At 53.0% G+C, this 12309-nt stretch overlaps 1 protein-coding gene across 3 annotated transcripts in view; it reads left to right on the top strand.

Annotated features, from left to right (window-relative positions):
* PARVB (parvin beta) overlaps positions 1 to 10873 on the top strand; it is a 94615-nt gene extending 83742 nt beyond the window's left edge. For all 3 annotated transcript variants that reach the window (XM_066255741.1, XM_066255760.1, XM_066255751.1), the window contains exons 11-13: positions 4617 to 4718; positions 6716 to 6788; positions 8150 to 10873. In XM_066255741.1, coding sequence (XP_066111838.1) covers positions 4617 to 4718; positions 6716 to 6788; positions 8150 to 8226 — 252 coding nt within the window. In that variant the 3' untranslated portion in view covers positions 8227 to 10873. The remainder of the gene's footprint in view (positions 1 to 4616; positions 4719 to 6715; positions 6789 to 8149) is intronic.
* The last annotated feature ends 1436 nt before the right edge of the window (positions 10874 to 12309 follow it).

The following is a 12309-nucleotide window of genomic DNA, read 5'->3' as shown; positions in this document are numbered from 1 at the left end:
TCTTTTGATGGCTGCATCTGGCTCACAGATAAACCTTTAATAAAATAAATAATAACATTAAAAATATAAAACATTCTCATGTATTACAATCCACTCATTTTCTACCGCTCATGTTCATGGTTGCGGGTGGCTGGAGCCAATCACAGCTGTCCTCCGGGACAACACCAAATTTTTATTGGGTGATGTCTAACGTACACGGGTTGTGGTATGGCTCTCATGGAATTACATTTTAAAATATGTGGCGTTCATGGCTCTCTTAGCCAAAAAGGTTCCTGACCCCTGGCCTAGAATGTCCTGTCCCTGTCACCTAACTAATGATCACTAAATACCCCCTAGTGAAGATGCATGGAATATTTTTTTCTGCAGTAAGTAAATAAATTACAACTGACCCTTGAACAATGTGGGTTTGAACTGCATGGTTCCACATATATGTGGACTTGGTTTTTTTCCAATAAATATGTTAGAAAAAATTTTTTTTTGAGATTTTCTTACTAACAAGACAATCATAGTGCTGTTTCATTGTGTGAATTGTTATACCTGTACATAAGTATTTCTTTTTCACAGTCTCTTTTCATTTGTGATGTTTAGCGTTAGCAATCTGTATAACACACCTCCAAGGGTTGTGTACCATGTGAGGCAATACTGATGTAGGTGCAGACATGATTCATCTTGGAAGCAGGCAACATAACCTGAACGGTACTGATAAATGTGGTGCAGAATCTTAAATGTATTTTTTCTACCTTATGCTTTTCTTAAGAACACTTTCTTTTCTCTAGTTTATTGTAAGAATAAAGCCTATGCTCCATGGCTTTTCAACAGTGAAGGGGCGGGGTTGGCGTCCCTAACCCCTGAGGTGACCAAGGGTCAACTTAGCCTCCCCTACTCCCACTCAAAACAAAAGTAGCCTGTGAAAAGATGCTTCCGTCGCTCAGCAGGCATTTAAGGCAAAATATAATTCCCCCGGATTAGCTGGGGCGGGGACGCGGAGCGGTGCTGGCTTCTCAGACGCATGGCTGATCCTTCTGAAAGCTCCGGGTGATTGCATGTGCTCTTTTCTCCTTAACTTTTCTCATTTGCTTTTCTAATTAAAAAAGTAATTCAGGTTTGTCGTAGAGATGTCTGAAAATGAGATAAGCAAAACAAATAAAAACCCTTTGTGATGCTGTTACCCAGAGATAGCTGTGCTGAGGGGTTACTTCCAGACCTTTTTTCTACGTGGACGGTTAATCATGGACAGCGCGAGTCTGTGTACAAAAGCCCAGCAGCCCGATGTTAATGTCTGTGTGGTTTATTTTGTGTGTGTGTATGATGTGCAAATACATTTATTATTTTTAGCATTGTACAAACATTGCCCACTTAGCCTCTGATGATCTGCTGTTTGCTACATTCACAGTCCAGAAGTATACTACTTGAAAAGGGAAAACCACCCTGGTAGGATAGCTTAGAGAATCATCCTGAAGTGCAGGGGTTACTGGTTCGATCCCCAGTCAGGGCACATGCAGGAACGGATCAATGGTCCTGTCTCTCTCTCTCTCTCTCTCTCTCTCTCTCTGTGTGTGTGTGTGTGTGTAAATCTCTCTTTCTCTATCTCTCTCTCACAAAAGTCAATGAATAAAAATTAAAGAGCCTGACCAGGCGGTGACGCAGTGGATAGAGTGTCAGACTGGGATGTGGAGGACCCAGGTTCGAGACCCCGAGGTTGCCAGCTTGAGTGCGGGCTCATTTGGTTTGAACAAAGCTCACCAGCTTGGACCCAAGGTCTCTGGCTCAAGCAAGGGGTTACTTGGTCTGCTGTAGCCCCATGGTCAAGGCACATGTGAGAAAGCAATCAATGAACAACTAAGGTGTCACAACGAAAAACTAATGATTGATGCTTCTCATCTCTCTCTGTTCCTGTCTGTCTGTCCCTATCTATCCCTCTCTCTAACTCTCTCTCTGTCTCTCTAAAAAAAAAAATTAAAGAAAAGTAAAAACCCTCCTTTCTCCCTCACCGTGATCTCCTGCCCCCATCCTCCTCTCCTAGTATCACTGTAGTTCACGGTTGGATGTATATTTTTCTAGTTTTTATATAACTAAATATATTTTCTAAGTGGTAATGGATCGTACTATGCAACTGTCTGTAATGTGCTTTTTGTTACTAAATATACTGTGGGCATCTTTATGCCTGAGTGTGTGTGTGTGTGTGTTTCTGTCTAATCGTTTCTCTGTTGCCTGCTGTCATCTGTATACGTCACTTCTAATAGCTGCTGTCTGTGCATCTACAGCTGCGCTTCCTTAGCCCGTCCCTTAGGACGGGGCGTTTCCTGCCCTGTGACTAGCGGTGCAGTGAGCATCTTTGTCTATGCTCTGTGTCTGGATCTTCAGAGCAAAGGGAGTGCCCCTGAGAGCCCAGGAGGGCGTGACCCCCTGAAGCTCTGTCTCGTGTTGAGAACCCAGCTCCTCACCAGGGGCTCCCGATGGTCCTCTCCCAGGGGCTCTGCACACCACTGTCAGCAGCCAGACATCTCAGGCTGAGCCTCTGGACTTACCTTTGCATTCATCTTTGCTCAATATTTCCATTCTTCCCCCAACACCATGCTAAGTAAAGTAAGATCTGAGAAGTATTTCTAAGCACTGGTTCCCCAGAGAAGATCAGTGGCCACAGAAATGCAGAGAACTTTTCATCAAGATGTTCCTTATCAGAGTTTGAATGCCTGGGGGTTGGAAAGGGCTGGATTCTAATTCTTGCTCCGAGGTGTGTGTGCATGTGTACACACATGCGTGTGTTTCCCTTACTTTTGAAAACCACTTGTGTATTCTGGGCAGCATGCCTGGCTCTGTGATACTAAGCCAGTTACTCAGCCTCTCTGAGCCTCTCTCCGTGTGTGTAAACTGGAGACAGTAGATATAGTGAGGCTTTAATGGAGAATAATGCATTTAAAGTTTGGTACTTTATTTATTTATTTATTTATTTATTTATTTATTTATGTGACAGAGACAGAGAGAGGGACAGATAGCGACAGACAGATAAGAAGGGAGAGAGATGAGAAGCATCAATTCTTTGTTGTGGCATCTTAGTTGTTCATTGATTATTTTCTCATATGTGCCTTGACTAGGGGTGGGGGGCCAGCAGAGCAAGTGACCCCATGCTCAAGCCAGCGACCTCAGGGTTTCAAACCTGGGTCCTCCGTGTCCCAGTGCAATGCTCTATCCACTGCGCCACGGCCTGGTCAGGCTGAAGTTTAGTACTTTAATGGAGATGGTGATGATGGTGTCTTGGGCCCCTCCATAAGGCACACCCTCTCTCAGGACCCCTGCTCTGTGTGGAAACGGAGGGTCCCACTCGTGGCTGATAAACTGCGGTGCTTTGCCTGGCCCTCGCCGTCCTGGGTGCCCCTTCCATTCCGTGTCTCCCTCCACCACCCCAGTCGCCCCATCAGAGCAGAGAAGACAGCTGTGTCGAGGTGCCTGTATGTTTCTTTCTAAAAAACCCCTCTAATCTCCTGAAGGAGATGAGGGAGTGATGTCGACATGTAGGCAGGGGGTCATTTACCCATCAGACCATGTTAAACCTGGGCTTAGAACACTTGCCTCTGTGCCCTGGAGGGACCCTGCCCACCCACACTCTGCTGGTCCTGACTCCTGCCTCCCTGCCAAGGTCAGGGCTCTGACAGTGGACGGTGGTGATGATGTTGGCCTGCCTCCACCCGTCTCCAGTGCTTTTTCTGTGAAAGGGGCACTTGAACCCTGTCCTGGCATATGGGGGCAGGATCTATCTGCCAAAGAGCAGGGGCTTTTGTTTTGGACTCCGGGCCAGGTGCCCAGGTGCCAGAGAGCGGCTGGGATCTCAGGTGACGGCTGCAGCCCGCAGGGCTTCCCCCAGTGCTGGCCCCACTGTGCGGGGCCCAGGAGGGGTGTGCGCTGGCTGCAGGGTGTGCACAAGGCTCATTGTTACCAAGGCTCTTGTCCTGGGCCCTGAGCACAGCCAGGGGAAGGGACTCAGGCAGCAGCTGACAGGGGAGCAGGATGGGGCCGCCAACCCCAAACCCAAGGGCGCCTGCGAGCTCTGGATCCATCATGCCGCCACTGACCACAGGAGAGTGTTCAGTGTCACCGTCTACCTGGATCTGCACACCAGCTCTGAGAGATAGAGCCCGCATCGTCCCCAAGCCAGTGGTGGGGAATGGGCCTCCTGGCTGGCGGTCCGGCCCCTGAGCCCTGGTCCCATCCATGTGGCTACACTCTAGCACCACACCCATGCACGGTCACATCTAGTCCCCAGCGTGGTGCCTGCACCGGGTCCTTCACCTGATTGCAGGTTCTCTCACCTGAACTAGAGCTGAGTTGTTTTGCTTTTAAATATTTTATTTATTGATTTTATAGGGAAAAGAAAGGTGGGGGGAGCGGGAATTATGAGCTCGTACTTGCTGCACTTTAGTTGTTCATTGCTTGTTTCTTTCGTGTGCCCTGCCCGGGCAAGCCCAGGGTTTCAAAGTGGTGAGCTCAGCATCCCAGGCTGATGCTCTATTCACTGGGCCACCACAGGCCAGGCGATACTTTTCCTCCTTCTGAGTGGATGTATAGCACTTGCCAACTCTGTGTGTAGCCCGGAAACCGCACCTAGTGTTTCTCTGTAGTTTGCAGATGGCGTGTACCTGGTTCTGCTCATGGGCCTGCTGGAGGACTATTTTGTCCCCCTGCACCACTTCTACCTGACCCCGGACAGCTTCGATCAGAAGGTACGCATGTGTCTCTGTTGTGGAAGCGCACCGCATAGGTTTCCCCGGCAGCTGTGTCTGGAGTCGGCTGCATTCTCCAAAACACAAAACTGCACGGCAAGTGGTTTTGCAATTAGACGGACCCCCTAGTCGGAGAAGCAATTCCATGGACATTGCTGGGTCCATGTCCTTTTCTGGGTCTTTAATAATTGTGGTTAAAGGTCAGTACAGTTGCAAACCTGTCCCCTGTTCACGGCACGCATGTGTCACGTCTGGGGTCCCCTGCTGCAGCACGAGCTTGCCAGGTGCCCCACAGAGGGGCCCTGATGCCACCGCCTCCTGTTCCCCGCTCCTGCACAATCAGTGTGTTCCTGGCTTATCCCTGCTGAAACAACGGGGCACCTTTAATATTTATAGTTTCCATCCTTGTGGATTGTTTCTAGGAAAATTCCCCAAATAGGATCATTTGGAACTAAGGGCCCAACCGTTGCATTTGGGTTGCTGGTTCTCCCGTGTCACCACCCTGTGTGACTGGGCTGTCGGCCTCCTGCCAGGACCTCTTGATGATCAGCCACCCGCCAGGATCCAGTTGCCTTTGGCAACCTTGCATGTGGACTAACCATATTGCTCTGGACACACAGGCATCTGTCATCTTACTTCCCCAAAGTGCTAGACCTGTGAGTCAGAGGGGCAGACAGCCAGAAAGACCTTTGAAAACAGGGCCAGCGTTTATCATTCTGTCCACTTCTGACACCCGGCAGGTTGTTTGCTCGTGGCCAAATGTTGTCCTGTCCTGCTGGGACAAAATCAGGACAGATTAGACATGTTAGAGGCCGTGGTTAGTGGTGAGTGTGTGAGCCAGCGAGAGCAGCGGGGCCGGCGGAGCTGCAGAACGCGGTCCCAAAATGCAGTGCATCACCACGTTCTGACTACGAGGGCACAGTTTGGTGACTAGGCTCAGGCACGTGCAGGCCCAACGCGGCTGGTAGCGTTGTTTTAGAGAGCTTTTCCCTGGTTCAAACGAATAAGAATGCTGGGGAGAATGGTGAATTGAGCCAGGCCTCTGGATGAGGCTGTGTAAGTGGTAGGGGTATCATCTCCCTGCCTGGCCTTCTTCCCTCTGAGACGAGGGTGGGTGTCCTTGTCAGTGGCTGTCCCGGCCTGGGAGGAGCGAGGCCTGTTCCATTCTGTTTGGTCCACCTTCACCTCTGAACAGGAACCCAGAAGGAAAGGTTATATTAGGGGACGGCGTCCAGTGTGGTGTGCGCCCACTCACCCTTGAGACACAGAACCCCAGTGGTGGTGGCCCCGCGGGCAGCAGGAGCTGTCCTCAGGGAGGGTGCCGATTCTTGGGGGTCCTTATCCAACCATTAGCCCCTCCCTGCATCCCCCCTTCCTCTCACAGGAAGCGAAGGTCTCATGGGACCCCCAGGAGGCTCTTCCTGAGCCCTGGTGCTTATCAACCTCCTGGTTCTCCCAACCACCTCACAGGGGCTGTTTCTCCCCTGCGTAGACCCGAACCCACCTCAGGCTGGTCCCCACACCTGAGCTCCTATGCACCACACACAGATGTGTTGGGCGGTGGTGACACTGCTCTATGCTGGGGACAGTGCACAGGGCTCGAAACCTCTGTGAAGTGACTTGTCTTCTCTGGGCCTCAGTTTTCTCATCTGTAAAATGGGGTCACTTCTCATCATGAGGATGTGCTAGGGCCCGAGGCAGACACACGGGGAGCCCCTAGCCCTCGAGGGCAGGCTCTGTGTCTTCACCCCTGCATTTCCCAGCCGCCCTTGAGCACTGATGAGGGGAGGAAGGGTCACCAAGTGAGTGTGTGCTGTCCTCAGCAAACCTCTGCCCACCTGTGCCTTGTACTGGGCGCCTTGGGTCCTTGTGGTCATTTTAAAGACCCACTCTGTCCACACTTGCTCCGTCCCTGTCCTTTCAGAAGGAAAGTGGTGGGCAGTGGGCAGGCCTGGGGACAGCTTCAGCCCCAGCGTTAACACCTGCACCCTTGGCAGGTCCACAACGTGTCCTTCGCCTTTGAGCTGATGCTGGACGGAGGGCTCAAGAAACCCAAGGCTCGGCCTGAAGGTAAGGCCCAAGCTGGTGCCCTCGGGGAGAGGAGGGCCGGGCAGGGAAGTATGACCGGGTCTCCGAGGTGGCTGGAAGGCTGGACCTGCCTCTCCCAATTAGGTCTGGATGCCCCTGTGACCCCCACACACCTGGTTTTGGGAACCAGGGAGCTGTGCTGATGGTGATGCCAGTGTCGGTGCTTTAGTGACCACTCAATCCTCCACCAACAGCCCCGCCACCCATGAGGTCAGCGTAGGTCTGTCCAAGGCCTCTGCCCATGGGCCTCAGGATTTAACGGCCGCTCTTGGTGCCAGCACTCGGGCAGGGGGTGGTTGCATGGCTTGGAAGGCTATCAGAGGCTCATTGCAGCTTAATGACTGCCAGGCTGTGGTCTGATGGCCAGTAGAGGACGATGCTTGTGAGCGGGGAGGCGGCATGGTCATGCTCAATGAGGCGCTGAGGCCAGGGCCGGGGCAAGGGCCCACCTCACTGCCCTTTTCTGGCAGCCATGAGAACTGATCTATTCCACGATTCTCCAACTGGAGGGAGCGTCTGAATCCCCGAAGGGCTTCCTCAAGAACAAGTTCTGATTCAGGGGCTGTGGGATGGGTCCAACAAATCCCATCTTGAAAAAGTGTCCCAGAGACATTGATTCTCCTGGTTCGGGGACCTCACTTTAAGAATCAGGGCCTGCAGCCACAGCCTGAGCTCCGGGTAGGGTGTGTTCATTACCCTCTGGATGCCCACCGTGGGAGGCTCCCCAGACAGGAATTCCATCCCATGACCTGTGAACCACAGCCTCCCCACGTCCCTTGTCTGAAGTCACAGGGTATGTGAGGACAAGAACCTGGTGCCCAACCCCCAGGAGGACTGGCGCCCTTCCCACCAAAAGCAGCAGCCACACTTTATGGGCCCCAGAGGGAGCTATGATCCCAAGGTGTCCTGGGGCAGGCCACGCCATGTGCCCAGACATGAAGGGTGGGACGGCAGCTGCCACCCTGTCCTGCCCCAGGAGGCTTGACCCCGCTGCAGGCCCGAGGGTCTGGCACAGATTAGCCTCTGAGTGTTTGGTCTCTAGCAAATGTCCTTGGCTGCTGTAGTCACCACACCGCTCAGACACCATCGGTTGTCACACTGGTCCTGATGCAAACCCTAGAGGCGATGAAGATGTACCCGCCCTGCCACCCCAGGGGCTCATGGCAGCCGGGGCCTCTCATGGAGGCCTGTGACTTGGGACGACACTGCCCAGAGCGTCCTGGATGACCTCACACCGCTGTGCTCCGCTGTGGACATGGCGCCCGTCCCGCGTGTCCCCAGAGCACCAGGGCTCCAGGTGAGCGCTCTGGTCCTGTGAACGGTCTCTCTGTTTTCTCCTGCAGATGTGGTGAACCTGGACCTCAAATCCACCCTGAGGGTACTTTACAACCTGTTCACCAAGTACAAGAACATGGAGTGACCTCGGCGGGACGCCCCCTGCGCTCCCCTCCCAGACGGGGGCTCTGACTTCCCTCACAGCCCGCGGTTCTTCCCCACGCCCACCCTGCACACCCCTGTCTGGTTGTCGTCCTGAACCTTCTTGCCGTGTAATTTGACAAGCAGAGATCTGAACACCGGGGCTCCTTTTAGGGGCCTGGCTTCCCCTGGGGCTCTTCCAGACGCTGAGTCAATGGTCATTGGCTTGGACCAAACAATGAAAAGGAAGAAGCCCTCAGCCTGTTGGTGGGGCACCCTGCGTTCCCTTCGATGGCCCAGTGAGTGATCACAGGCTTCAGACGGGCACTGGCGGCCTGGCTGTTCAGGCAGAATCTCCTGGGAGGGCTCTCCTTGGAAAGAAGGCCTTTTTAGTAAAAAGCATTTTTTTGCAGTTTTAAAAACTCCACTCTGAAGTCCCAGAGGCTTTGTGCCAGGGCAGGAGTACCCCCCACGTCCCCACCTCTTGGCCTCTGTTGTTTTCGTTTTTTTATTTTTTGTTTTTTCTTTTTGCACAAGTAACTACGACTGGACTGCCACCCAGGGAAGGAAGGACTTGCTAAAGGAATTTCTTTGTTTCTTGCTACTGGATGGGCTGGGTCGGAGCCGGTCTAGATGCAGCTGGAGACGGTGCTATAGAAGTCAGCCACCTCGTCGCCCTCTTTAGGAATGGGTGCATTTAAAAAACTTTACAGAAGCGAAGTATATTTGTGTGCTCAGGGTGTCCTAACAGACTAGTGGCTCAGACAACAGAAAATTGTTCTTTCACCACTCTGGAGCCTAGAAGTCCGAGATCCACGTATCAGCAGGGTGGGCTCCTTCCGAGGCCTCTCTCCTTGGCATGCAGACGGCCGTTTACTTCCTGTGTCATGGTCATCCCTGTGTGTGCGCGTGTGTCTGTGCCCTAGTCTCTTCTGGCAATGGCACTGGTTACCTGGGGTCACACCCACCCCTAAGACCTAGCTTTACCTTTATCACCTCTGTAAAGACCTCATTTCCAAATACAATCATGTTCTGAGGTCCTGGGGGTTAGGACTCCAAAATCTGGATTCTCAGGTGACACACTCTAGAGGGAGATGAAGTGTTCCTGTCACTCCTCCTGGACACGTGGCTTCCTGAAGCCCAGCTGGTGTCTCTCCCCTTGGGCTCCCTGGGAAGGGAGTGCTGGTCACTCATTACAACCCCCTTGTGCAGCTTGGCTCAGGAGAGAAATGGGGGAGTGTTGGCTGAGTCTCAGGTAGTCCTCACGCTGCGGCTCACCGCCTCCCAGACCTCCTTCCCCAGCTCCCCAGCTGGCGCTATGACGTGCGTGCCACCCCTGGGGAGTCCCCTGCACATCAGCCTTCTTCTTCGTCCTTCAATGTTTGCCTTCCCGCTGCAGACCGGAGCTGTTGAGCAAATTGTCCACATTAAGTTGAATGCCCACGCTCAAGATTTAGAAAAGAGCGTAATATTCCTGCTGCTTCCAGGCTGGGGATGGGTTTGGAATAGCTCTTTTGATGGAGGTGGTTTCCAGCAGGGGAAAGAAATAATTAGAATGGCATTAGGCTGTCCTGTGGAATGAGTGACATTCAGGAGCCGTGTCAGCACCGTGGCCAAGGCTGGAACATTCTGTGCTGCTCATATTACCCTCGGAATCACAGCACCTGGGGTCCAGCAGAGGCCCACCCACCTGGCTTGTTCACCCACCCCTGGGAGCCATGGGGGTGGGGACCAAGGAGGCGTGGTCTGGGTTTGGAAAGAACACAGCCCTTGAGGGTGTCGGCCCAGGTGGGCAGCTCTGCAGGTTCCTTGGCCCGTTTAAGCCTGAGAAGCAGAGCGAAAGGAAGAGTGAGGCACGGGCAACTTCCCGTGCCACGCTGGCCTCACAGTGCTGACTATTTGTGGTTCCAGCAGGGAAGTGACCTTTTATCCAAACTGTTTTCCAAGCTGGTTCAAAGTCGTGGGTGTGCTTTCCGCACACCTGTGAAGGGCCCCCCCTTGGGCTGTAAGCATCTCAGTCTTCTCCTACTTTTCAGGATGAGTCAGAATCCACAGCCTGGCCTGGCCAGATGGACGCATGGCTGTAGGGGGCGGGTAGCCCAAGGCAGAAGTCAGGGTGAGCTCTGCTTGGGGACTGAGTCCTTCTGTGTGATCAACCATCGTCCTCATGGGCTTAGGGACAGTAGTTATCTGGGAGGCAGTTCAGGGTCAGGGAAGCTGGAATACCTTCTTAGGGTAGCAGAGAAACCTTTCCTTAATTCTGGAATGCTCTGGGATGCACATGTTCAGTGAATTGTGTTTTTCTTTAGAGGGATTCCCCATAGGAAATAGGCCGGAGTGTGAAATACCTCTCTTAACCCTTCTCGGTGGCTGTGTCTTTGACCTCCCCACGGGCCTATGGGCACCTACTTGAAGCTTCGTTTCCTCTTTCCCAACCACAGGTATTGGTTATGTACGCGCTGAGCCGCTCCCTGTGCCCATGTCCTAATGGGGTGTGACACGAACTGTGTGTGTTTTTTGTTTTTATTTTTAAAGCAACTGAATTCTTATCCCACCTCCTTTGTAAACTGGTATTTTATTGTATTTTTAATTGTTTTAAGCCATGTTCACTTTGGATTTCTGGATATTAAATAAAAGCCACTCAAGCCCTAGCCATGTCGTTGACCCCACCTGCCCGGTGACAGCAGGAAGCTGACACTTTGTGCCGGTGCTGCGGGCCAGCACTCCCGGACGGCTCTGAAGCCAGGGACTCGGGTTAGGAGAAGTCCAGGTGGTGTGAACAGACTGCTGTTATTTATGCCAGTGAAGAGCACGTGATCAGGGGTTGTCGCTGCCTCTGTGTGGCGGTCACCGGCTGTGCCAGCGCGGTGCTTGGTGCTGGGCCATGTGATCCCCACACAGCTCTGCCCCAAGGAGCTCACTGTGGGGCAAGAGAGTGGGCGAGCAGCCAGCGGGCCCCTGTGGGCTGAGACTGAGGGTTTCTTGGGCAGGAACCGCTGGAAACAGGGTGGTGGTCACGGCTGTGGACGGGTGATCATGAAGACCAGAGTGGGACGAGTCAGCCCTTGCGCCCGGCTCCACACGGGAACGAGAGCTGCCAGGGGGCAAGTGGCACAGGCCGGAAAACATGCTGCTACAGGGAGGTGGGCAAGGGACACCTAGGTGACCCACGATGGTGGCCACACCTGGCCCTGCTGTTAGCCTTCCCTGTGGAAGTAACTGGGGGCATCAGGTGCACTGTACTTCTCCCTATGAAATGTTAAAAAATTGTGACTATTAAAGTATGGCTAGCCTGAAGAATAAGGCAACAGTGCTATTTCTTAAAAAATGCTAAAAATTTCTGTTACTGGGAAGAACGTGGGCTTTGGAGAGGTGCTTGGGATCAGATCTGGCTTTGTTCCCGAGGGACTGCTGATGAGTTAACTAGCCCACACTTTCCAGAGTGACCCCCTCACGCACATCAGCCCCCCTTCCCTTAAAATCAGGGGATGTTCGGCAGTGATGTCTGGAGACAGTTTGGGTTGTCACACTGGGGCTGGGGGTGCACCAGCGTGTAGTGGGTTGTCTCTGGATTGCTGATAAGCATCCTACAACACACAGAACACATTCCTCTTTCCCCAACACAGTCTTCTGGCCCCAAATGTCCACTGTGCCCCGACTGAGAAGTTGCTGGGTCCTGGAGCCAACCTGTGTCAGCCTGTGCTCTCATTAGCCAGGCATATCTATTAATATGGGTGAGGCTAGAACCTGGTCCATTCCTTCAGTCCAGCAATGACCCCTAACCTTCCAGGGGCCTTGGGGTTGATCCTGTTTAGGGGCCATTCACCCAGGGTCTGTTCTGTCCAAGTGGACCGTGACAGCCAGGCCGCTGCCCTTGGGCCCTGGAGAGAGAGAGACAAGCAGGTAGATAATTTGCAGGGTTAAGTGGAGGAAGGAGGGGGGGGGTGTCCAGGGAGCAGCTGAGGAGAGGTTGAAGCTGTCTTGTGGGGGAGAAGCATCGGGGGGCTTTCTGGAGAAGGAGGAAGGAGAAGGGTGGGCTTCAGGTTGACATGGAGTGGGAGGAGGGCCTGCACACCGAATCCTCTGA

The sequence above is a fragment of the Saccopteryx bilineata genome, chromosome 1 (genome assembly GCF_036850765.1).
Source record: "Saccopteryx bilineata isolate mSacBil1 chromosome 1, mSacBil1_pri_phased_curated, whole genome shotgun sequence".
Taxonomy (NCBI): domain Eukaryota; kingdom Metazoa; phylum Chordata; class Mammalia; order Chiroptera; family Emballonuridae; genus Saccopteryx; species Saccopteryx bilineata.
The sequence above is the reverse complement of the archived record's forward strand: the minus strand, read 5'-3'. Positions and strand labels throughout refer to the sequence as shown.